At 42.8% G+C, this 26,807-nt stretch overlaps 2 protein-coding genes across 3 annotated transcripts in view; both read left to right on the plus strand.

Annotated features, from left to right (window-relative positions):
- Positions 1-769, plus strand: part of HEATR5A (HEAT repeat containing 5A) — a 74,865-nt gene extending 74,096 nt beyond the window's left edge. For both annotated transcript variants that reach the window (XM_054162095.1, XM_054162096.1), the window contains one exon: positions 218-769. In XM_054162095.1, the coding sequence (XP_054018070.1) occupies positions 218-519 (302 nt within the window). In that variant the 3' untranslated portion in view covers positions 520-769. The remainder of the gene's footprint in view (positions 1-217) is intronic.
- Positions 770-16,422: 15,653 nt separating this feature from the next.
- The window catches only part of HECTD1 (HECT domain E3 ubiquitin protein ligase 1), a 66,323-nt gene continuing 55,938 nt past the window's right edge, over positions 16,423-26,807 (plus strand). The window contains exons 1-2 of the mRNA XM_054162097.1: positions 16,423-16,564; positions 18,832-19,126. Of these exons, the coding sequence (XP_054018072.1) occupies positions 18,987-19,126 (140 nt within the window). The 5' untranslated portion in view covers positions 16,423-16,564; positions 18,832-18,986. The remainder of the gene's footprint in view (positions 16,565-18,831; positions 19,127-26,807) is intronic.

The following is a 26,807-nucleotide window of genomic DNA, read 5'->3' on the forward strand; positions in this document are numbered from 1 at the left end:
CAAATTAAGACAGAGCAGCCACTAGGAATCCAGTCATGAACACTCATTGCTAACAACATTGCTAGGAAGAATCTTGGCTCTTTTTTCTCTGCAGTTCAGGTAACATTTTCAGCTTTACAGTTTCTGCCCTGTGTTAATTTAGAGAGGTACTTCTAAGCTGGAATTTGAAGCTGGCTTTAAAAAGCGCACGCTTAAGTTGTGTTTTCCATCTTTATAGGTGCTCATTTGGTGGCCTGCCTCCTTCCCATCCTTATTTCCTTTCTTTTGGATGAAAATGCCCTGGTTTCTGCTACAAACTCAGCAAAAAATCTCCATGAGTTTGCTTTGCAAAATCTGATGCAGATTGGTCCACAGCACTCAGCAGTTTTTAAAAAACTCATGGCTTCCTCTCCAACTATGAAAGCCAGGCTGGAGTCAGCTGTGAAAGGCAATCAAGAAAGCATCAAAGTGAAGACTGCTAAGCATGCAAAGAATCCTGGGAAAAGTTCAAGCATTCAGCTCAAGACCAGTTTTTTTTGAAGTCTCATGTTGTCATTTTATGCACTTTGATACCCCCAGCAAAAACATGTCCCTTCACATTTCTCATCAGTAGCATTGCTGGGAGTTGATCTCAGCTGTTCTGTAGAATCATAGAGTGCCTTGGGTTGGAGGAGTCCTCTGGAGGTCAACTAATCCAACTCCACTGCAGTAAGCAGGGACATCCCCAACTAAGGGCAACAAAGTTGGTGAGGGGTTTGGAACACAAGCCCTATGAGGAGAGGCTGAGGGAGCTGGGGTTGCTGAGCCTGGAGAAGAGGAGACTCAGGGGTGACCTTATTGCTTTCTACAACTACCTGAAGGGAGGTTGTAGACAGGCAGAGGTTGGTCTCTTCTCCCAGGCAACCAGCACCAGAACAAGAGGACAGAGTCTCAGGCTGTACCAGGGGAGGTTTAGGCTGGAGGTTAGGAGGAAGTTTTACACAGAGAGAGTGATTGCCCATTGGAATGGGCTGCCCGAGGAGGTGGTGGAGTCACCATCACTGGAGGTGCTCAGGAGGAGACTTGATGGGGTGCTTGGTTCCATGGTTTAGTTGATTGGGTGGTGTTGGATGATAGGTTGGATACGATGATCTTGAAGGTCTCTTCCAACCTGGTTTGGTCTATTCTAATCTAGATCAGATTGCTGAGAGCCCCATCCAGCCTGACCTTGAGTATCTCCAGAGCTGGGGCCTCCTTTGCACTGAAGAATTACAGAATGTTTTGGAGAGGGCAAAACTTCTTAGTTAGTGTAAGACTTAAACATCTCTAAACACTATGAATAAATCTGTCAGGGGTCATCTAAAAAGTATTTTTGGGTTATTTTGGAGTAAAATACCAGAAATGCACCCCTCCATATGCAAAATTACAGTGAACTTTACCATAGCTATATTTAGGAGCAGCCCATGTTTAGCCATTCAGTGAAATCACTTTTGGTTTCAGTCAATGTGTGTAAAAACAAGTTCATAAAGTCATAGAATGGCTTAGGTTGGAAGGGACCTTAGAGACCATCTCTTCCAGCCTGCCTGCCATGGGCAGGGATGCATCAACCTGACTCAGCTCTTCAAGGCCTCATCCAGCCTGGCCTCAAACACCCACAGGGAGGAGGCAGCCACAACCTCCCTGGGCAGCTTATTCCAGAATCTCACCACCCTTGCACTGAAGAACTTCCTAAGATCCAGTCTGAACCTACTCTCCCTCAGCTTCAAACCATTCCCCCTTGTCCTACTGCTAGACACCCTCATGGGAAATCCCTCTGCAGCCTTCCTGTAGGATCCCTTCAGGTATTGGAAGGCAGCTCTGAGGTCCCCCCAGCGTCTTTAGGCTGAATAACCCCCATCTCCCTCAGCCTGTCCTCACAGCAGAGGTGTTCCAGCCCTTGGATCGTCTCTGTGGCTTCCTCTGGACTCGCTCTAACAGCTCTGTGTCCTTCTTATGGTGGGGACACCAGAACTGGACCCAATTGTTTTTTTTTGGATTTAAGTAGGACATACATTTACTTGCAGGCTGTAATCTATCCTAATTACTAATTTAACACACGGCATCATTAAGTAAACAGATTAAATATCCTCACGAGCCTTACAATAGACTATTGTTGATCTCACAACCTCCAACTCAATAAAGGCAATATTGAGAGCTTTAAACCTAACAACTTCTGGAGCTGGCTGGGATTTAACAGATGCAGTTAAATGCAGCTCTACCCTGCTGCTTCTTCACTGGGGACTCCATAGTGCTTTAGACAGTGGGACTGTGGTGCACAGTAAGCATTTGCAGGCTTAGTGCCTTGCTGCTAGCCACAGTCTCATTTTTCAGGATCTACACTCGTGTTAATTTTGTATTAGGCTAGCCAGGCAATTGAAGCTTACATATCTTGTCCAGGCTAGGCCAGCAATTACAATACACTGTGCCTCAATTCAGACACCTGCTCTATCTGGATGTATGTTTCCTGATCTTTAAATGATCAGTTATATCTACGCCTAACTCACTTAGATTTATGTCTCTCTGCGATGGACAGAGCTGAAGTCAGCTTGTCTCGTGTCAAACAAAGTGCAACCAACTCCCAGCAAGGAATATTTCATTAACATTTTAATCAAGGAGCATATTTTAATATAGAAGAAGAACTATCAGCATTGCAATGACTGTAAAGTATTTTCTACCTATAGTGTACTGACGTTCCTAACAGCAGTATTATCCAAACCAAATGCTATCACACTGTGGATAGTATTTCCTTCTGGAAACTAATTGCTTTAAAAGAAAGAAGGAAAGCAGCAAAGATTCACAGAGCTGAGAAACACACTGTGACTCAGGAAAAGTGTGATGTACTGTATTTTATTATGAGTTTTGTATATAAATATCGTTGTAAATTGTACAGAATTAACCATTTGACCAAAGGTCTAACAACTCGTTTTTCTAATTTACAGAAATAAAGCTAATTTTCTTCACCTAAGATTTGTCTCACTCATTTTACCCAAAAAGCAGAGGAGCTCGAAGGACTTTGGTAACAGAAAGAAAAGGTTTGTATGCTGCCAGAAGGAACCTAGTAAGAACTGTTTGAGCTGGAGGCACCAAGGTCTGGGACTTGACATTGCAGGCCTTCCTCTGTTCTGCATAGCTCTAGGGGTAAATAAGTGGGATCAGGGAGATGTCTCTGTGCCAAGTGCTGAAATGTTTGAACTATGGGAAGATGGTTGAGATGCAATCAGTCTGTCCTGAGAGAACCACAAGTTCCTTGTTCCACATTTTCTTTGCAGTCAAATCTGCAGTTGTTGGCTGTGTTGAAAAGGAGTTCCATTAAATTTGGCAGTTCATAGTATCAGTATCATAGTATCAGTCAGAGTTGGAAGGGACCACAAGGATCATCTAGTTCCAACCCCCCTGCCATGGGCAGGGACACCTCACACTAGATCAGGCTGGCCAGAGCCTCGTCCAGCCTGGTCTTAAACAACTCCAGGGACGGGGCCTCAACCACCTCCCTGGACAACCCATTCCAGGGCTTCACCACTCTCATGGTGAAGAACTTCCTCCCCACCTCCAGCTTCATTCCATTCCCCCTAGTCCTATCACTACCTGAGATCCTGAGAAGTCCCTCCCCAGCCTTCTTGTAGGCCCCCTTCAGATACTGGAAGGCCACAATTAGGTCACCTCGGAGCCTTCTCTTCTCCAGACTGTTGCTTCATTAGAAATTCATCTTTGCGTCATTAGAAAAATTTTAATCTCCATTTTCCCTTCAAAATTTAATGGGTACTCTTTTTTTTTAATGTTTGGGTTTGGTTTTTTTTCCCCCCTCAAAGCTGCTTCTGGAAAAGCATGTGGCTTGCCATCACCTTTGCTTTCTGTGTTTATACTGTTTATTTATTGTTGTGTGACAAAAGGTCCTGCCTATGCCCAATCTTAAGTGTATGTATGAGTGTGTGTGTATACAGACACACACACACACGTGTGTGAGTACACCCAGCATAGGCTATTTGAATACCCCCAGGGATCACCAGCAGGCAAGACATGCAGGCTGGGGGAAGCCTCTCCCAGCTTGACAGGTCAGTCAGTCCTAACCAACTCCTCAGGCAGCAGGGTGAATAGTCAGCAGCCAGCAAGGGCTGCAGTCCTGGCAAGGGGATACACACCACCCACCCACCCACCGGTCCTGGACTGATGCCTCCACCCAGAGGTGCCAAAGGTAGAAACAGCTGTGCAGAACTTGAGCTGTGGGCAGTGCCTTGACCCTTCTCCTGGGGTGGAAATGGGGCAGCAAACATGATTGCAAAAGGTGTGCTCGGTGGAGGACCTTCTGCAACAGGTAGGATGAGCAGAGGGCTGGAGCACCTCTCCTGTGAGGACAGACTGAAGGAGTTGGGGCTGTTCAGTCTGGAGAAGGGAAGGCTCCGAGGTGACCTAATTGTGGCCTTCCAGTATCTGAAGGGGGCCTACAAGAAGGCTTGGGAGGGACTTTTCAGGATCTCAGGTAGTGATAGGACTAGGGGGAATGGAATGAAGCTGGAGGTGGGGAGATTCAGGCTGGACGTGAGGAGGAAGTTCTTCACCATGAGAGTGGTGAAGCCCTGGAATGGGTTGTCCAGGGAGGTGGTTGGGGTGCCGTCCCTGGAGGTGTTTAAGACCAGGCTGGATGAGGTTCTGGCCAGCCTGATCTAGTGTGAGGTGTCCCTGCCCATGGCAGGGGGGTTGGAACTAGCTGATCCTTGTGGTCCCTTCCAACCCTGACTGATACTATGATAGGTATCTGAAGCTATACAGGAGAATCAAAAGGTTGCACAGTATAAGGAAGGCAGAAATGGAGACAGACAACTGGATTCAATTGCAGTCTGCACTAAACCCACAGCCTGTGGCCCAAAACTCCCCACCACCCCCCAGTCAGAAAGAGGGCAAGCCAGCAAGCGAATCACAAAGGCTAGAACTAGCATGAGGAAGAAACCTCCATCAAGGCCTGACTCTGCTGACCTGATTCACAGCTCTGTAGAGGGAGGAGGACAAGGAGCCTGCATCTGGTAGGTCCACAGACTCAAGCAAGATGGCTCCTTATTATATAACTACTGCAGCCACAAAGACAAAGCACAGGGTGATAAAGATCTTTTCTGGTTGTTTTCCTTATGTGCAGATAGCCAACACCCAGCCAGGACTTGCCAGGTGACTTCTGCTGGGGTACAAGTGCTTGAAGGCAATATGCTCCATACAGTGAACCAAGAGAGACTGCTGTGAAGATGGAGCAGGCTAGAGGGAAAAGCAGCAGTAAAGCAGCACATAAAAAAGGCTGCAGAGGAAGCAGCAAGGGATTGTTTTTCAAATCAAACAAAAATTGAAGGAATAGGGCAGACCAGAAAAGAAGGAATGGAGGAAGTAGAGAGGCATGTGCATGGATAGAAGGAGGAAAAAATAATCATTACATCAGTTACCTGGTTGACTCACTGCTTCAAAGGGGCCTGTGTGAGATACCACAGTTTCTGCTGATTGGAATCCTATGAAACATTCTGCAAATTAAGCTCCTCTGATTTGTAAAGTTCACACCATTTTATGATACACTAGCTTTGCTTCTTCTGTCTTGTACTGCCTTTATTTATTTATTGGTTTTTCTCAACCCTGATGGTAAATATAAAGGCTGCATATAAAAAGCAAAACACACTGTCTGGCAGCAGAAGATAAAACAAGTTAATGCCATTACTATAAAAAGGAATGCAAAGTTACTTGCATGCAATACTGGGGCTCCCTACTTGTTAACAGAATAGATCACAGAATCACAGAATTATTGAGGCTGGAAAAGACCTCTGAGATCACCAAGTCCAGCCTATGAGCTAACACCACAACATCAGCTAAACCATGCCACCAAGTGTCACATCCAGTCCTCCCTTGAAGACCCCCAGTGATGGTGATTCCACCATCTCCCTGGGCAGTCCATCCCAGTGCCTTATCAGCCTCCCTGTGAGGAATTGCTTCCTAATCTCCAACCTAAACCTCCCCTGAAAAAGATAAAGCAGCTACAACTGGATCACATTCTGTATGGTCTCCAAACAAAGCATGAAAACAGTCATCATGATGCCAGAAACTTCATCAGAAGGAATGACTTGCTCTGCACACAAAGTGAAAATGGTTAAATAGGATGCAAAGGAGGAAGACAAGTTTGAAATCATGTAACTCACCAACTGCAACAGCAGACACAGGCTCTAGTTTCTATTGCCCTCTCAGTGCTGGTTACACCACCTCTGCATACACACTTTGTATATTGTCAGTACCAGGTTTTGAAATTACAAGGAGTTACTTCCATTGCAAGATTGCCACCGCTGTTCTTAGACCAGGATGCTGAGCTAAACCAGTGGGTCTCTGGAAATGAAGAGCATGGGAGGGTGTTCAGTGGCCAGAAAGAATGCAGAGTTGGGAAGTGTTTGTCATGGTCATGGTCAGATGAGTTTTTCTAGGGCAGGTAGATGGACCAGAATGCACTCAGTGGTTCCTGGCTATTGTGATCCCAGGGAACTGTCAACTGCCTGCAATTGCTGGCAGAAGCTTGGTTCCCTTCGGGTCAAAGAAGAGAAGGTAAACACCTTCAGCCTTTCATTATAGCTTGCTCTCACTCCCCCGTTCTGAAGCAATGGAAGCTGCTGCTAACACAGCAGTGCCTGAGAGGGGAACTGCTCTTCAAAAGCACAAATAACCGTGCTTGTTGCCCTTTTGGAGTGAGAGGAGAAATGGAAACAAATCTTGGAGGTGCCAGAGAAAACAGCCTGTGAAGGATGAATATTGCTGTGCCCTTGTTGGTCCCTCCCAATCCAACACCACCTGAAGGGGTCTAATTATTCACAGAGTGGCACTTTTATCAACCTTGATAAAAATATACCGAGGCCACCTGGACTACTGTCATGCAAATAAGGGACTTGCTGCACAGATTAGCCAGTTAAGAAGTCCCAATAGTTACACAGCAGCAAATGCTCTTGAGAATTCAAACCCTCTGAATTCATTCACAGCTAGAGCAAGGCCAGTGAATTAACCTGGATAACAGAGTTGTTCCAGAGCAGACTGCCGATTATGAAGTGGTTGGGCTTTTAAATGTTATCCCATTTCAAAATCCAAGGTTATCCCATTTCTCAGCTGACCTACACTTCCATCACTGTTGACTCCTATTTTACTAACTAGATCACTAGGCCTGGTGGACAAATTCTCAGTAGTTAACACTGCAGCAAGACAGTAGTCTGCAAATGAAACCACCACTGGAAAGCTCACAGAATTCAGTCATTTGACAACGTGACCTGGACATTTGAAAAATGTGGCTCCATCTCCCTGGATGGTGGTACCTAGCTGAGCTTGTTTGCCTGAGTTGTTCCTCCTCCAGAAATCAGACTATTCCATTTCCCATTCAAAGTACTTTAGAATCAGGAAGACAAATAGAAGAGTTTCGTGGAAGGGTGGTTATGAGAGGAACTTCAGCTTTTTACGTTTTCTCTTGTATTTATCACGTCTCATCATTGCTTAACGTCATGGGAGGAAATCTCTTGACTTTCAGATATGCTTTTGGGCTAATTCCTGACCAGTTACATGCACAAACACCTACTGATTTTTGTCCTGAACTTCATACATCAGGGAATAGGGGTACAATAGTGTGATGGAGGACAGAGTCTACCTCTACATGTTTGTCTGAAGACTGATTCCTGAGATTACCTGCCTGAGATAACTTGAAAGAATATTTGCATATGACTGCTATGGCCACTAATCAGTTGTTTGTCTCAAAACATTGCTTATTACTTCTCCATTGAATTACCAGTAATGCTAAGCATTGGGCAACCTTACTGTGCAAGAAGCACCAGCCCTGCCCATGAGTTGGGGCTGTACTCTGGCTTGGATTTGTTATCAGCGTTTCCCAACAAGGAAAGAATCTTTGAGTTGGTGTGGTGCTGGGAGCTCACCTCCCTTCTAGCTGTGCTCCCTTTCTTTCCAGTGACAGGACAGAGTCCTTTCCTCTGAGTGTTATCTTCCCAGTCTCAGAGGGTCACCCCTGCGCCAGGAGATGTAGGTCACCTTGCAAGCATGACCAATATGGACTGCAAAAGTAGAATAGCTTCTGCTTTCCTCTTAATTCTCTTTGCACAAAGGAAAGAGTTAGCTCTGTATATCTGGGAGGCCACTAACATGTAGAAGCAGGACTATGGGACTTCAGAGTTCAACTACCAAGCAACTTATCAGAATCACAGAATCACACAATGTTAAGGGTTGGAAGGGGCCTCAAAAGATCATCTAGTCCAAACCCCCTGCCAGAGCAGGATCATCTAAACCAGATCACACAGGAACACATCCAGGTGGGTTTTGAACATCTCCAGAGAGGGAGACTCCACAACCCCTCTGGGCAGCCTGTTCCAGTATTAACTAGGTTCCTCTCTGCTTTGTAGCCTTGGTCTGTAAACTCTGAGGTGGAGATTTCTTTTACTACCCATGTACAGTTATGCCTGCATCTGAGCTGAGACCTTTCAATAGTTCAATGTGAAAAAATCTTACAAAAGTCACTGACCCTCCACTATGAAATACTTGGGAATCACTGGCACAGGTCATGCCTGGGGTATTTAGCAGCCCCAGGCTATTCCTTCTCTGGGACACAGACTAATTGTTCTGGTCAAGGAGCTGTAATTACACAGAAACATAACTGCACATGAAATGTTACTGCAAAAATGACATAAATATTTCTACCAACAATAACTGCTGACATCAGCACTACAGCACACCACTCACTATGAGAACACAGTGTAAGCAGGTAACATTATCAAAATAACTCTTATGCTCCCTAAAATATCACCTTGCAAGAGGCAACCTTACTGTTTCCTCTCACTGAAACACAAGCAGAAAGTCCACAAACACACTACCAGCTCTTTGTACTCTATGTCTGCAACTTGTTGCTCCTCTAAATGAACAACACTGGATCTGTTGAACTTAATTCTACAGAAAGGAGATGTATTCTTGATTCAAGAAGAGCTGCTGAATGACACCGACTCCAGTGGACAAATATAGACAAGACCAGAAACAAAATGCCAAACTGAAGTGCTTCAAGGCCTCACCTTAAAATGCCAGTCTAGCTAAGAATCTTGTACACACTGTATTTCTTGAGACTCAGTTTAGCTAAACTTTATAACAGGTGCCAGTATTTGAGCCAAGCTGCCTACTGGCCCAAACTGGTGAGGCTTTACTGACTTCACTAGAATGGCATTTCTTTACAAAGATAGCTTGGCATGTTGCTTTTAATACTCACACTGTATGAAAAAAAAATAGCTAAACTCTTGCTTTGATGCAGGCTCCAATGCACAATATTCAGTTATTTTAGTACCTGTGTCCACTGATACCTGTGTTTACACAGAATTTTATACAGAAAGCAAAACCTCAGTGGTTTATGGTGTAAGAATACAACCCTGTATCAGAAACTACAATAAAAACATGTGCAATATGGCTGCACAACAAAATAATCCTGGTGTCTTACTATATAGAGCTATGAGTCAAAGCAAAGAGGACACCAATATTGGAAGCTCAGGCACTGTAGCCTAGGCTGGCATTAGACAGTAAGTACTCTACAGCTAGCCTCACTATTAAAGGCATTGATACCAAGTACACAAGGACTGAAATACAAAATCCTGTGTAACAGCTGGAGTGATCTGTGATCTGCTGATGGAAATCACCATTTACTGGCATAAGTTAGTGGATGTCCAGAAGGTAAAATGTGTGATACAAGAAAAATGAGTATGAATCATTTGTCCTGTGCTACTCACTCACCATGTGAATCTCTGAATTCCTATGAAGTTAAAACCCAAGTGAAAAAACTTTTCAGAAATAGGTCAGTAGCCATGCATTATATGCCTTCAGAATTAAGTATAGTTATAACTTTCCTTATGGTTACATTGGATAGTTAACTACCTAAATTATTTGTTCTGAGGCAAATAATTTGATATTTATACCCAAGGCCACTTATTTTCCTACAAACACGAAGCTCTGCCACAAAGCTCTCAAGTATCAGATCAAAAAGATTTTCTTTAACTGGCCTAAGTCACTGTTTGAAGTGGAGTGAGCAAGGATAATGTAGTGAGTGAAGGTTTTGAGCCTTCATCACTGTAGATCCACCTTATCCACCTTTGCCCCTAAGAGCCACCAGGGGCAAGAAATTTTTTCTCTTTCATTAGTAAATGATACCTTTTTTCCTTGTCTGTCTCATGCATCCTAGGACAGTGCCAACATTGAACTTTGCCATGCTCCACCATAGTATTCTGCTGACTCTTCCCTGTTTGGATGAAAGATGTAGCTCTTTCCAGTTAGCAACTAATCCAGAAATTCAGGTTTTAGGAGCTTGAGACTGTGTCTTCTTTTTGCATGTCAAGACATTCAACAGTAGTGAATGGGGCACAATTTAATTACAAGAATAGTAAAAGCCCTTAGTAGGCTTTCAAGTCTGTAAAAATTACACTCTTTCCAATAAAATTCTAAGTAGCTGGGTTGGGTTTTTTCTTTATAGGCTTGTTAAGGTTGGAAAAGACCTCTAAGATCATCAAGTCCAACCATCAATCCAACACCACCAGGCCAACTAAACCATGTCACAAAGAGCCCTATCTGCACAGGTTTTTATTAAATCCCAGAATACAGAAGAATGATTTGGTGATTCAGACACTTTCTTCTTAAAGAAATCTTCCCATCAGCACAGATCCAGTGACATTCATTTATAACACTTAAACTCTGGGACCTACCTCAGGTGCTTAGTAGGATTACATGTGTTTATTCTTACAACAAGGAGCTAAAACTAGGAGCAAAGAACCCAAAAAAATTAATCTTCTGATTCAGAAAGTTATAACCTTGTCTGTGCCATTAAAACCAGTAAGAAATACTGGGATCTGAGTCACTGATCACTCCTTGCACTTGTCTTGGCTTGAGATTTATTGCTGTTGCCCATGTTACTGGTGGTCAGGGTACAGCTAACAGCCTGAAATACACAAGTGTTGCACAATCTCTGCCTCACTTTCTCTTTGGCAGTTGAAGGTGGGAGGGACATGAATGAGGGCAGGCTCTGATGACTGATTACTTTCTATTTTACGTCCAATTAAGTGATAGAGCTGAAGGCAAACGGAGGTAAAAGCAGTACAAAGTCTGCTTAATTCTCCAACCTGGAACACCAAGAAAGTAATTTTATATGTAAAAAGACAAAAAACCCAACCAAAAACCCAAACCAACAAAACCCCAAGCAATTAAAAACCCAAAGAAAACCAATCCCCAATAGGCTGGTTGACTCAGCAATAAGCACTATAGTATGTATGATTTTGAACAACCATTTCACTAAGAAGAAAAGGTAGCTTTCAGTTTTCTGAAAACCATTTCTGCTGCTGAGCATTTCCATGTTCATTCTCTCAGCTCTGAGGACAAGAACCTTCCAGGAAGTTGACACTCTCCTGAGGAGGAGTCTAACAAGAAGGGCAATGACTCAGCCCTGTACCTCCATAAACACCAGCGTGTCACTCACCCGTTTATCGGGTCAGCATTAGTCACGCACTCACCACACCAACACGTGTCACTGCAGCACTTGGGACTCCCAGCCAGGCAACCTTTCACACAGTCCCTGCCACAGCAGATTGCGTAGGCACTGACACTGTTTGTGCTCCCCGGGCTTGTGCAATGCAGAGGTGGCCAAGAAGAGACCAGGATGACATAGGAGTGTTTAGATGTAAAAACTTTTACCAACTGTACTGCGATTCTGGGGGGAGGGGGGAAAGGGGAGGGGAAGTTTTCTAGAAGAAAATCTTTGTAGCAATATACTTAAGAATTAAGTAAGTGTAAATAGACCAATTGTGTGAAATGAAACCTTGCCTGATACAGCAAGCAAGTTTGTGAAGTGTGTAGCCAACATGTATTAACTTTTTTCTTCCAAAGTATAATATTCAACAAGAAAATGAAACGGGTATCAAATTATTCATATTCTGTTTCTGGAGGAGCAGGAACTTTCAGTGTTTCCTACTACATCATTGTGTAGGTGGCAGAGAGGGGAAAAAAAAAAGTGCTAAAGCAAAAGGATAAATAATCTATAAATATCCTAACTGTTTTATTTGGCTGGGTGCAGCACTGGCCTTTAGCATAAACAACTCCAATTTGTGGAGGTGTTCAGGGTCTGTTTATGTCACCCTCTGATCTATTTTCTCTAGAGCAGTGATATTTTTGGAAACATCAACTTGGCATATGAACAGAGGTGGGCAGCACAGCTAACAAAAGCATCAGTTGCACTGGGTTCTGGCTTCCATATCCATTAAAAATATACAGAAGAATTCCAGGCTTCTTCTTGTGTTTGAATTGTAGGCGTGTTTCAGTTGGAATTTTGGCCAGGTTTGTATGTTCTGTAACAAAACTCCAATCACTCCCATCCAAAGCTTACAATCCTCACTATCGTGCTGTGACAGTGAGAGTACCCATGACAGATTTTCCCTTCTGCTAGCAGCTAAAACATCAGCCTGGACATAAGAGAAAAGTAGTAATAAGTGTTATTTTAATTTGGGCTGTAAGTGGGAAAAAAAACAAACAACAAAAGAACATGGTTTTCCATCCTGAGAAGATTTAGCAAAATTCTGTCCAAAATGATTCTTCTGAAACAGAATCAAATCATTTTGAGAACACCTGCAATGTCTTCTTCACAAGTAGCTGTCTCAAGTGGGGTGTCCTTTATGACTCAGAAGCTCTCTGCATCTGCAGCCCTCCAATCCCTGACCCTTGCTACCCTCCATGGCATATTTCTCTGCGATACATACATCAAAATATTATGCCAGTAACTGCGCTGATGATTTCTCTTTCAAAGCCCAGTTTTAATTTTCAGGCAAATCCACAGCCAAAATGCTGGGCATTGGTCAACATCACGTTCTACAAAGGTCAATCTATGCTCAGGCTGTGACCTAATTTCCAAAATCATCCTCAGCCACTTGAATGTGTGATTTGCTCAAGTGTAGTCATAAAGAGGAATTCTGCTTTATACTATTATGTAAGACTTAATACAGTAACAAGCCACAGCAACTCAGGTTCCATAAATGCTAAGACATCTCTGAGTCCACCACTGCCATATTTTAAATTGTTCTTTTTCCATGAAGGAGGCAACAGACACATGCAGTGATTAAGGGATTAGGCCAAGGTCATGCATAAAGTGCATGTCAGCTGGCAGTAGAATTTAGGTCATTTTCTAACTGAATGACTAGCGTACATTGTATAAGCATGGGGAACTGCAGTTGGGTTTGCAAGTGTCACACAATGCTCAGCACAGTTTATTTTCAAAGCAACTATGACTATGAAGATGTCTTACTTCTTACCTCAGCATATGGTATTACTTGTCTTCCCTGTCTGGCTGCACTAATCCACGTTCTTCATCCTAGCACTAATCAAATGCTGGCCCCAGGCTGAAAATTCAGGGGTATCACTGGCTGTGATATATTTTAACAGAGACAAAAGCAATTTCAATGCCAAATCAGCACATGAAGCAGAAGTAGCATTCATCAGACCATGAACATATACATTGTAAGAAATATATAATCAGTAAACCAGAGATTATCTAGTCAGCAGTTCATTTCTGTCCTTTTTCCAGATTCATTCTAGGGAAAAGAAATCTTGTCATGAGCAAAAAAAATCACTAGCAAACTCTTAAATACTACACATGCATCACAAAGGAAAATGATCATTTATTACTAGAATAGAATAGACCAAGTTGGAAGAGACCTTCAAGATCGTGACCAACCCATCACCCAACACCATCTAATCAACTAAACCATGGCACCAAGCACCTCATCAAGTCTCCTCCTAAGCACCTCCAGTGATGGTGACTCCACCACCTCCCTGGGCAGCACATTCCAATGGGCAATCACTCTCTCCATAAAGAATTTCTTTCTAACATCCATTCTAAACCTCCCCTGGCACAGCTTGGGACTGTATCCTCACTAAAGCTGTAATACATACTTGATGTACTTGCATAAATTGCCCAATTTGATTTATTTTGTATGGAACAGGACATTTGTCCCATTGACAGGAAAATACAGAGCACTGAAAACTGTTTCCATTGAAGTGGTGTATTCTTGCTTCTAAGTATTTAAAATCCATCAATTGTATTCTTTTGCATGTTTAGGAAGGATGTTGACTTGCTGGAATGTGTCCAGAGAAGGGCAGCAAAGTTGGTGAGGGGTTTGGAACACAAGCCCTATGAGGAGAGGCTGAGGGAGCTGGAGTTGCTTAGCCTGGAGAGGAGGAGACTCAGGGGTGACCTTATTGCTCTCTGCAACTACTTGAAGGGAGGTTGTAGACAGGCAGAGGTTGGTCTCTTCTCCCAGGCAACCAGCACCAGAGCAAGAGGACACAGTCTCAAGCTGTGCCAGGAGAAGTTTAGGCTAGAGGTTAGGAAGAAGTTCTTCACAGAGAGAGTGATTGCCCATTGGAATGGTCTGCCTGGAGAGGTGGTGGAGTCACCATCACTGGAGGTGTTTAGGAGGAGACTTGATGGGGTGCTTGGTTGCATGGTTTAGTTTATTAGGTGGGTTGGATGATAGGTTGGACACGATGATCTTCAAGGTCTCTTCCAACCTGGTTTATTCTATTCTATTCTACAGTAGTTAAACTTTTTTGTTCCTGATCTCTGTTTTGGTAACTTGATCTTCTACATGGATAATCATCTATCTATCTAAAGATAACCCAAACGGAAACTGCAAAAAGAGGAAAATATTTGTTGGATTTCAGAGTTTTTATGTCTATACAACTGAAAATTAGCATTTAGTTTTCATCTTTGGAAGAATAATAATGTTGCTTTATCTGAAACTTCACAATAAAAAGCAAAAGAAAGTGCTCTAGTACCCTGCAACAGGAGAGAGGTCACTTGGCAGATGCAGTTCTCCTAAGTTTGGCCTAATTCTGCTGCTGCTTCTGCACCAGTGAAAGTGAAAAAAAGATCAAGCTTCTAAATTTAAAGACTGCAGACTCAGTCCTCCTACTGCCTCATGTCCTTAACTTTAAGCATATATGAAGTCTTGATGACCTCTGAAGGACAAACACAGGGAAAGGATATATATGTGAATCTTGGCAGAGCTGGAACAAATGGCAAGTTAAATGAGACATAATTCAGTGAGACAGAAAGACTCAGCTGCCCTAAAAATCAGAAAGAGACAAAGGAGCTACTGTTATTGTATGCTGGAGAAAAAAAAACCCTACAGCAATAAAGATAACACTTTCCAGGTGTTATTAAATATCAAACAATACACATTTCTGCATTTGTCTCGACCAAGTCTTAACCAAGCACGACTGCTATTGCCTTTTTGTTCCGTCTATAGTTACAGCCTCCTAATTACAGGAAATGTCTATGAGGTAGGTAGAAGTGGCATGCAAATGCACAATAATCTTATTTACCACACCCATACCCATACCCCCATTAAGAGGCTTAAATTCCTTAAGACAACGCAGGTCATCCCACAGAGATGGAAATTGTGTTGCATTTAGGCCTTCATTTTAAATTCTAAGAGTTTGGGTTGGGTTTTTTCCGACCATACGTAAGGCAGCCACCCAGCATTTCGTGGCATGTGTGGCAGGCTACTTCACTGCAAAACGAGTCTCAACCAACACAGTACAGCTGCGCTATCTCAAAGTCGCCACAGGCTAAGGGCAAGATAAAACCTCTGCTTTGAAGGATCCATTACTGCAGCGTTTAAACCGGTTTACCATTGCCCCTTTAATGGAGACGCTGGAGGTGGTTCAGCGCCTTCAAAGGTGGGCCCTGCGAGGTACAAGCTCCCTCTCCGTAGGTGTAAAAAAAATCAGAATACGGCATGAAATAAAACGACCTATATGACCATAACAAAACAATCTCCACGCAGCCAGGGAAAGGCCGCTGAAGCTAGGGACGCTGAAGGCGCCTCAGCTCCTGTTCCTTCCGCCCCGAGGGCGGCCGGGTGGCCGGCCGGGGTCCGCGATCCGCTTTGCAAGGCTAGCGCCAGGCCCAGGAGGCTCCAGCGGAGCCTGAGCAGGGGAGCTGCGCTCGAGACTCCCCTCGGGCAGAGGCAGATGAGCCGGGAGCCCGCACGGCGCGCCGGCTCCGCGACGCTTGCCTCAGCGGCCGCCCTCCCTCCACAGGCGGGTGCGGAAGGACCGGCTCCGTCTTGCCGCGAGAGCCGCCGGGCCCGCTACGCCTGGCCCCTCTCCCCTCAGGAGGCTGCCAACGCGCAGGTACGACTTGCGGCGCGGCGGCGACTCCACCAACAGAGGCGACCTATGAAGCGAGACCGCCACCCGCACCCTGCTGGCAGCGAACGCCCGCCTATGTGAGGCGTTCCCTCGCTGTGGCGTCGGCCGCCCCGCTGCCGCAGCGCCCCCAGCGGCCGCTCGGCCAGTGCCAGCTCCTCCCCCCCGAGGCCGCGGCGCGGCTCCCTGCCCCCTCCTCCCACCCAATCCCGTGCCGGGCGGAGCGCCATGGATGCCGCCGACTACCGCCTGCTGCGAGGTTCAGGCCGTTTCTTTGCCTGTCCTCCTGTCTCCTCGCGGCGCTGAGGAGGGGTCGGCTCCGGCTAAGAGGCTCTGGGAGGCTGAGGTAAGCGGTGAGGCGGTCCGGAGCCGTTTTGGCTGGCACTGGGGAGACGGCGCCTTTCCTGAGCCGTCAGGCCGGGTCACCCTGCGAGGCCTGCGGCTCGCCAGGAACTCGAGCGTCGCTGCCTGGGCCTGGCGACTCGGTGTCGGCCGGCCCAGAGGGGGCGAGCCAGGAGGCCTTGGACGGCGGGAGGCGGCCGGTGCCGGGAAATTTCTGTGAGGGCTGAGGGGCTGAACGAGCTGGCGCTGCCGGGGAGCCCCTCACGCCGCTGGCGAGCCCCTCATGCTGCCGGCTTGCCTGTGCGCGGGGGCGGCGAGAAGGGGGCAGGCAGGCGGTGCGAGGGCTCCTCTTTCCTGGGAGGCCGAGTTCGGGGATAGGGCCCTAAATCCCTTGCGCTCTGGCCTGGGGCCGTTCTGGTGTGTCTGTGTGTATAGGCCCCCGTGGCGGGGAATGAGTTTAGCTCCGGCCTGGCCCCTTTTCTGGTGCAGCTCTCTTGGGAGTCCCGGCCTGTCGCCCTGCTCTGTTTTCTGTTCCGTAGTTCGTTTACGTCTGGTTAGAGCCCGTCTGGGTTAGAAGAACAGCAGGTGCCTGTGTTGAACTTACTCCACTGTACCTCTCATGTTTCTGTTGCATTCACTCTTTCTTTTCCCCCTCTTTCCCCTCCCTCTGCCCCCCCCTCCCCCCCCCCCCCTTCCCCCGAAGTTAATGATTTAGTTGCTCATAAGAGAGGTACTATGCTTACAATACGATCTCACTTGTACTGGCTGAAAGTAGATTTATTAAGTCTTGGAACAGAAAATAGTCTCTAAAAAGCTCGGAGGATTATAAACAGTATTGATTAAAGCAGAAAAAGTTCAGTAACATTTGACTTTTTACAGGAAGACTGTAGCAATAACAAAAAATATACAACTGGCAAGCAGTAATGGAGTGATCTGTAATGTCGTTACAGCCCGAAATTGTTAAAAAACAATACATTTTGCACTCATGTCACATCTTTGATTTCAAAGCTATTGTGAAACAGCGGTGCTGATTCAGTGTGTTTGTCCATGTAGTACCAATTTCTGATTCCCTTTTGTAGATGTGCCCTTGATGGAGTTATTTTTTAACAATTAGCTCATTAGCAACAAGTAAACAGCTAGGCAGACTTTGTCCAGTTTGAGCTTCTTCTCGCAGCTCTCCCTTCCCCCTCCCCCCCCCAGATTGTGGAGGTGTTGTCCAGCATTTCATACTGGTAAACTAATAATTTTTTTTCCCCCATAAGCTACATTTTGAAAAAGTTTTTTTTTTTTCCCTAGTATGTTTAATTTGGAATGATTGGTTTGTAACTTTTTCGGTTTTATTTGGAAATAGCTATGCTTGTTGTGTTCTTAGGCATGGGAGGTAAATTTGTCTGTATGCTAGTTAAACACAAAATAAGAAACAAGCACGTGGGCCAAAAATATCTTAACATTTTAAAGGGACTTTTTTGGTCGTTGGTTTGCATGTACAACTGTGGCATTTGGCCAGAAAATAATGGGTTTTTGCCTTATATGTGCAAGAATTATTTGAATTATTCCTTGCATTTAAAAAAAACAAACCCTATGCATTAGATTTATGGTTTTTTCCCTAAAAAAACCCAAACCAAAACAATTCCATAACTCTTGAAAACAGAATTGATTCTTAAATTATCCCTTTTAATCTTTGGATTTAAAAACCTTTTTTTCCCACCCCCCTTCTGTTTGAATGCTGTTTCAGTTGGTAAGGAATTAATAAAACTTCTGCAAGTATTCCCCAAGTCTTTAGATGTACATCTCAAGTCTTTTAGTTTTGTGGTGTTGTGTTTGAAGCATGACACTTCATGTCTTTCTGTCTTTGAATACTTCAGTGAGGAGGTAAACCATCCCTCAGAAAGTTGGACACTTCATTATGAGGTGATACTGAAAGGAATAGGCAAGACAAGACTGTTTGTCTTTATGTTAGCTTAGAGAGCATGTAAATGGGCTGAGCAGGTTTTCTACTTTTTAAGCTTTGTGTTATGCCATAAATAAGAGCAGGCTCTAAGACTTGCTTGGTTATCGGCAGGAAAAAGATTTATTTCCAGTGAAACAGAACTGTTTACTCTTATATAAAGCTCAGAGGGGGGGAAAACAAATTGCTGATCAAATATGTGAAAGTTTCCTTAATCTCAGCCCAAAGACATGCTCTGCACTTTAGGGAGGAGCAAATCCCAAAAGTTTGAAAGATGAAACAAAACCAAAAAAATAACCATTGTTCGTTTTTTCACTTTCCAGGGGAAAGCCACAAAAGCCAGGGACTGGCTGAAGAGAGACATTAATTGTCCCCAAGTTAGTCTGGCTGGAAAGATTAAAGGATATTTTTGGTACTTCTTCATTTAAGTGGAGGTGGCTGCCTTTTTTTTTTTTTTTTTTTTTAAAAAATCTAAATCATGGCAGATGTGGACCCAGACACGTTGCTGGAATGGCTGCAGATGGGGCAGGGAGATGAACGGGATATGCAGCTAATAGCACTGGAGCAGCTATGCATGCTACTTCTGATGTCAGACAACGTGGATCGCTGTTTTGAAACGTAAGTAGTTTTGGCTTTCATTCATGGAGTGTTTTCCTCTCTCTGTTAGCTGTATATAGCATTTAGCATTCCTAGAAACTTTCAGCCTCGAAACCAGATTGAACTCCAGTGTAGATCACTGAAAGAAGGTTCTGTTAATATCATGTGACGTACCATGCCTGATTAAAAATGTAGTGTTGTCTGAGTGATCTGCAGTTCCTGGGCTGACACCTCAGCTGATCGATTTAAAGAAAGGTATTCAGAGTTGCACTGTGGAGGCGTTGGGCTTTTTGTCTTACTTCTAATGGTAGAGGAGAAAGCTTTCTTTTGTATATATTAATGCATCCATACTTTTGGAAATTTTCCTCCAGAGATATAGGAGCCTCTTCTGAGCTCGGCAAATTTAAATGAAAATGACAGCTCTTACACAAAAATTTTACCCCTTCTTTGAAGAATGTTCCTGTTTGTAGCACCCTCCTCCTCACTGCCTTTGTGTGCTTCACATGAGGGCACCATCCGTGCTCTTGCTCCTTTCTGTGTTTCTCACAGCACAAAATGCTGATGTAACCACTACTGTTGCTTACTAATAGTCCATGTGTTACTCTACAGCCTGTAGAGGTTCAAGAGTAGTATGGAGAGGAGTCAGCAGAAGTTTAAATAATCACAGCTTTTACATTTGACATCTCTTACTTTTTTTGGTGTGGTCTTGTTTTTTGTATTTTTTTTTTCTAGTGGTGGTGGGTTTTTTCCCCAATTTGTTTGTTTCCTTAATTCTGATTTTACCATTCTTGCAACTCTTCTCTCTTCATTACTCTCACTTTGCTATTTTCTGTATCTTGGAGTGTGGCTAGTAGTCTTTCTGGTACATCCTGCTTCTCGGGAGCATGGGCTTAAAAGCGTTTAAGGAGGTAGCTGCTTGTTACAGTGTTTAGCTTAGTTGCCCTGGAGAGAAGAGTTTTCAGGCTTATCTCTTAAAAGCTGTTCCTCTTTTGTGATTGCTTTTATTAAAGGGAAGTGTGAAATTAATACATCTCTACAAGTTGCATTTGTTGTAGAGCAGAGTTTTGTGCACTGCTAGAGGATTTATAGTTGCTTGACCTTGGCCTTGGTGAGCTTACAAGTAAAATTTGTCTTTGGAAGATGCATTTGACTTTCCTGTCTGCCCTTCAGAACTGACACTGTTGAAGCACTGTGTTTTCAGCCTCAGAAAAGCTGATTTACTGGCTTATTAATTTGCTGCTGTTGAAAGTAATTTGGTAGTTAAGAATGAATTGTTCTGACAAATCTAGATGAGCTTCCTGCCTCAGTATATTCAGTGGAGCATACAAGTGGAAGTTTGGGCATAAGCATTTTTAGGATATCTGCTGGATATTTGAGAACCAGGAATGAAATGTCAGCTTTTAAAATACAAGCCTGAGTTTTATGCATTTTATTTAGATCAGATTTTATCTCAAGGAAGTAAGTAGTCCAAGTGTGGTGTTTTTTTTCTCTCTCCTAAAAGTATAAATAATGAATGCTCTGTTATTGCAGTGTTGTGGTTTTAAAGTATTTTTGTGTGTGTGTGAAACAAGGAACATTTAAAATATTATTTGACATTTCAATTTTTGTTTTGAGTCTTGGTATCAGTTAATCATACTGGTTTTCTGTGTTGTTGATCTTCTGCTGTTGTAAGCTTCCCTCAAACAGAAGAGACTAAAGTGTGAATTAGGAAAAAGTTACTGAGGCTCCCTGCTTGTTGAAGTGGGTACTGTGAATATACTGAAGACAGGTTTCTACAGTAGTTTGGGAGCTAATGTTGGCAGCTCATCACCTTTTAAAGGGAGAGGTGGTTCTTCCTGTTTATTGCTCACCATTTTTATTCCTCCCAACTGTATTCTTGCTTCATGCCAGCATCAGGGCTCATTGGACTCTTCTAATTCACTACAAGCCTGGAGAGGAGGAGACTGAAGGGTGACCTTATTGCTCTCTACAACTACCTGAAGGGGGGTTGTAGTGAGGCAGAAGTTGGTCTCTTCTCCCAGGCAACCAGCACCAGAACAAGAGGACACAGTCTCAGGCTGCGACAGGGGAGGTTTAGGCTGGAGGTTAGGAGGAAGTTTTACACAGAGAGAGTGATTGCCCACTGGAATGGGCTGCCTGAGGAGGTGGTGGGGTCGCCGTCGCTGGGGGTGTTCAGGGCGAGGCTTGACAGAATGCTTGGTTGCAGGGTTTAGTTGATTGGGTGGTGTTGGATGATAGGTTGGACACGATGATGATCTCGAAGGTCTCTTCCAACCTGGTTTATTCTATTCTATTCCATTATATTCTAAGAGCAAGCTGCTCTTAAAATCCACTGAAGAAGGTGGTGAGTTTCCAGCTGTTACATTGAATTGCGGCATTCATAGAGGTGCGTGATGAGCCCTGGAGCGGGGACTGAGTAAATGGAAATGAGGGAGAAGCAGAGAAATTATACCCTCTTTAGTGGAGAACTTCTTAGCCTGTACTATCACAGCCTGCATTTCAAGATGACATTATTTATTTTGAAGCTCCCTCTGAGAAATAGATGAAGTCTCAAAGTATTTTTAAAATCTTTCCAAATGGCACTTGGAATATCTGAAACTGTCATGTGCTGAGAGAGTGTAAGTAAAATAATCCTTGATAATATTTTAAGTTGCTTTTCAGCTATGCTTTTTAAAGAATTACTGCTTATTTAAATAGCAGATTTAGCGTGTGACAGAAGAGTTGCCAAACACATTTATATTCAGGAATTAATTTTGAAAAGGATTTCAGTGTGTGCCTGGTTTATGACATGGGCATATTTTCATGTTGGTGAAAAACCTCCAAAAAACAACAGCATCTTTTGCTCTCTTTACCATGAAGAGCATTCCCAAATGTTGTGTGCTGTACAGATGTTATTGCTATTACTTATCTTGGTTAAGAAAAGTTTAAGAAAGTTTTTCATCTGTGGAATTCAACATCTGGAAGATGGAAGGTAGAACCTGAAAAACAGTCTTGAAGAATGAAATGTGATGTCAGAGTGACTTTAAGCATTAGTCCACTTTTATGTAAGAAATTATTTGATCTTGTGATATAAACTAAGAAAAAGCTCATAATTGTAGTGAACCAACTCTGTTGATTAAAAGCTGCATATGGTGAGGACTGGCAAGGCTATGAAACAAGGACATGAGAAAAATATTTACATGAATTGGCCCTAAGAAGCACATTCCTCTTAAGGACGATAGGCAGTCTCGCTTAGCAAAGAAAGATCACAAACTTAGAGAGAAAAGAAAAGCTAAAAAAGAAATGATAGAGTCAAAATCTTGTCCTTTGTTACTGCAGTAAAGTAATAGAGTTACTTTGCAAGCATTCTGAAAGAAATGGTATATTTTAAAGATACTAATTTATTTCTGTACAGGAGTAGTGGATATTGAAACTAGGGCTTCAGATCAAATCAGAAAAAGGGAAGTTGGCACAAGTGTATGATGGTCTATTCCATAGTGTTCTGGCAAAGTTCTAGCACTATCACAACAGATCGTGGGGTATGCAGCCAATAGCAGAGAGTGATGCCAAATAATTGACATTTCTTTATTTCTCTCAAGATTTGCATATTCCATCTGATTATTTTTAGTGTTATTCATATGTAAGCATTACAAACAGCAGAGGCATATTCATCTTCTGGTGATAATGAGTCACAGACACTGTTAGTCACTTAGCATGAAGAATGGCTAGTATTTTACCAGTAGCAAAAGCCAGTAGCTTGAGCTAGAGACTTAATGAGTGACTAGAAGTGGTTCTGTTAAGTAGTTGAAGTAAAATTGCTAAACTCGTAATTGTAAGTATTAGTCCCAAATTGCAGTTAAATTGTGTGCTATTAAATCCACTTTAACAGGAGTTTTAAGTATGCATTTTGTATAAACATAATTGAAATGGTATTTTAGTGATTAAATTGTTACAGGTAATTTCAAAGACAGTATAAAGGCTGTTAGTTACAATCTCACATTATTGGTATAGTCATTTTCTACATAGGTGTTTTACTTTTTTCCACCTGACCTGATTGTTACACTTTATTTTTTCGTGACATAAAATGGCAAGTCCTCACATCTGGGCTTTGTGTTGCTACTTTTCTTTTACTCTGGCAGACAGGGAAAGCATTTAGCAAGGATGATGTTATTTAATTTCTTTCCTTAATTACAGTGAAGACTCATAGAACAAGGTGATAGTGTAACAAGTAAAACTTAAGTAAAATATTTTATATGCTGAAGAGGTGAAATCCACTTGCTCTTTCTAAACATAAATAAAGTTTGTTTCCCTTTTGGCTTTGCTCTAGGTCACCTCTGTATACCTAGTTAGCAGGGAGTTATCAAGAGTTGCTAGCTTATTTGAGAAATAACAACAATTACACAAAGTGTTCTAATGTATAAAATAGAAATCCTATTAGTTTATTTTTTTGATCAAATATGTTTAGTTTAATTGACTAACTTCCTAAGTATGGATTCAATAGTGAGAGGAACCTTTTTGCCTTTTATTTGCTGATGTGTAGTACCGAGCATAAGAAGGTGGTCTACTGAACCAAAAAGTGTGTTGATGTAAGCTGTTGAGAAGAGTAGAGTGATGTGGAACAGTTTAGCTTCACCTCCACCTGATTACTTAAAATGACAGTCTGCTCTGCCTATCAGGACTATACAACTGCAATAAATCAAAATTAGATAGCCAGAGAAAAACTTTCTTTTTCTGTAGAGATAGGAATCTGAAGTGGTGGTTTTCAGGTCTATTTTTGAAGTTTGGGCTGGCTTTAAAAGCATCCTTGTAATTCAGACAGTGGTAAGGAGGTTTTTAACAGCCTTCGTCAAACTCAGGGGGCAGCTCTATCTGTATCAAGATGGTTTCCTATTATGTGTCCTATGGATTTGTTAGTTTTATTATTTTTAAGGAGGGGAAAACAAGTCAGGCCATTATAACAGTTTTTGTGCTGGAGTGCAGCCATGAGTAAATTAAGATAAGTATTGCTGTCAACAACAAACTACGGTTTCCATCGTTTTAAATTGTGCAGAGCATATGTTCTTGAGGAATTACTGGCATGAACTAATGCAGACATCTCTCAAGAAAGGAAATTTTGTAAGCTTTGCAATGGTGAGACTCATGTGATTCATATTAAATTTTGTTTTCCCCTTTTTCCTTCCTTAATGAAGGCAGAGCAGCATCAAAGTGCGAGTGCTGGAGTTACTCACTCTGTGTACTCCAGTGTGGTGGGATCTTCAGAATCCTGTAGAGTACTTTTCTGAGGTGGATGTATCACAATCTTAGGGGTTGGAAGGGATCTCAAAAGATCGAGTCCCAGCTTCTCTGCCAGAGCAGGATCGCCTAGAGGAGGTCACATCTAGGGAACACATCTAGGCAGGCTTGGAATGTGTCCAGAGAGGAAGAATTTACAACCTCTCTGGGCAGTCTGTTCCAGGGCTCTGTCACCCTCACAGTGAAAAAGCTTTTTCCTTATGTTCACATGGAACCTCCTCTGCTCCAGCTTGTACCCATTGCCCCTTGTCTTATTGGACATCATTGAACAGAGCCTGACTCGGTCCTCCTGACACTTGCCCTTCACATATTTATAAACATAAAAAGTTTCCTCTTCTCCAAGCTAAAGAAACCCAGCTCCCTCAGCCTTGCCTTACCAAGAGATGTTCCACTCCCTTCATCATCGTTGTGGCTGTGCACTGGACTCTTTCAAGCAGTTCCCTGAGGTTTGTCTTGAACTGAGAGGCCCAGAACAGGACACAATATTCTAGATGTGACCTCACCAGAGAAGTGTAGAGGGGCAGAACCTCTCTTCACCTCCTAGCCACACCTGTTCTAATACACCCCAGGATGCCATTGGCCTTCTTGGCCACAAGGGCACATTGCTGGTTCATGGTCATCCTGTTGTCCAGTAGGGGTGTGAGCTTCCAAGTTCTTCAAAGATTTTTTCTTCTGTTGCCTTTATCCATGCTGATTATAATAGTGCATTTAACTTAATTCACCTGTTACACACCCCAAATGACATGTCTTCAACCTCAGAATCACGGAGTGTTAGGGGTTGGGAGGGACTGTGAAGGATCATCTAGTCAAATCAAATTTGGTTAGATGTTTTCAAAACATTATTCAGGAAGTAGGTTTTTAATCTTCAGTTACTTTCCAGGATATGATTGCTTGCTGCTTAGGTATGACTTGATGTATTCCCTACACTAAGTTCTGTAACTTGCCTTTTGTGTGTTAAAATGCATTTTGTTTAAATGAACCCATGCCTCTGCCATGGGCTCAGTGCCCAGACAATTCTTTATAGCTAACTCATCACACTATCTTTGTAACTATTTACCACTCTGCCTTTTTCCTTCCAATACTATCATCAAGTATCCTTTATTTGTTAAGCTTTTTTTTGGTGTGAGATCAAAGTTGAAGTGATTCTTGCAAGTACGATGCAAAAGCTGGGTGCAGCGGTTTCAGGCAGTGAGTTAATGACTTGTCGAATGGTTCCATCTTCCAGTAAATTAGATGAGACCAATAAAATAGGTGCTAGAGGAATTTCAAATAGCAGGCTTCTGTTCCTGAATGTGTCAAATGATTTTTGAATAACAGCCTCTTGTTGAAGAGGCTGTAAGAGGCATAGATGGTGTAGACATTCAGTAGACTGGTAATGGGAAAATGGAAGTGTTTTGGTTGAAGTCGTTTGGTATTTGGTGGTGGTTTTTAGCATCTGGAAGTTTAGCAGAAATGAGATGTGCATATTTAGGCACACTTACATAATCATACTTCATGTCTGTTTAATTTTGAAATGCTAGCAGCTGTAATGTATATGCAAGCTATTATTTGTACAATTAAGGCTGGTACTAGTGGAAATTACAGGCAGAAATATCTGTAGTTTCAAGTCCTTTAATTTATTAAGCTATTGTAGACCAAGTTTCTGCGAAATATCTACAAAATGCTGGTAATGGGAGAACAAACATAAGTAAATTACTACCCTGAAGCATGGCATATCTTTTATAAGGTACTAAAAATGCAAAAGGCAGCCCAACACATCTTTTGTAAATTCAAGTACAAAGCTAATGATAATTTCTTCAGAAATTGCCTATTCTACAGAAGTTGTTCTTGTTCATTTTTGTTTCATTTTACTCAACTGTTATTTATTGAGTATGTAGCTGAATACTCAGATGATGTGTTCCCACCTAATAGTGAACTCTCAGAGGAGAGTTCAGCCATCTGCCCTTTATTTATCATTCAAACTTCCTTTTAGCTAAATAAATTTCCTTATTTTAATTTCTTATAATGCAGGGGTTTTGCTGGAATAGGTACAGGATAGACTTGTTAATTCTTTGGCTTTATATTATTGGCCTGAACTGTGATTGCAGTTCAGAGAAGATTCCAAGTTGTGGAAGTTTAATTTTTTTTTATTACTGTGCCAGAAGTTCCTAAATCTGCAGTAAATTTTTAGTTGCTTCTTTCTCCCTCATACCTTTAAGATCCAGTGTGATATCTCTAAAGTCTTTATCCGTAAGTGGATGTTCCCTGGCCTTTGTTTGTTCTGTAACAATCTTGTAACAAAAACAGTGTACAGTAAGTTTTGTAAATGGGTCCAGAAGAATACATGTAGGTGTGCAGGCAATTCTCTTGCAAGTGATCTTTATTACTCTGCTGATGGTTTTAGTTCATATGTGGAAAGGAAGCAGTATTTCAGCAACAAAAACCCGAGGCA

The sequence above is a fragment of the Dryobates pubescens genome, chromosome 5 (genome assembly GCF_014839835.1).
Source record: "Dryobates pubescens isolate bDryPub1 chromosome 5, bDryPub1.pri, whole genome shotgun sequence".
NCBI lineage: Eukaryota > Metazoa > Chordata > Aves > Piciformes > Picidae > Dryobates > Dryobates pubescens.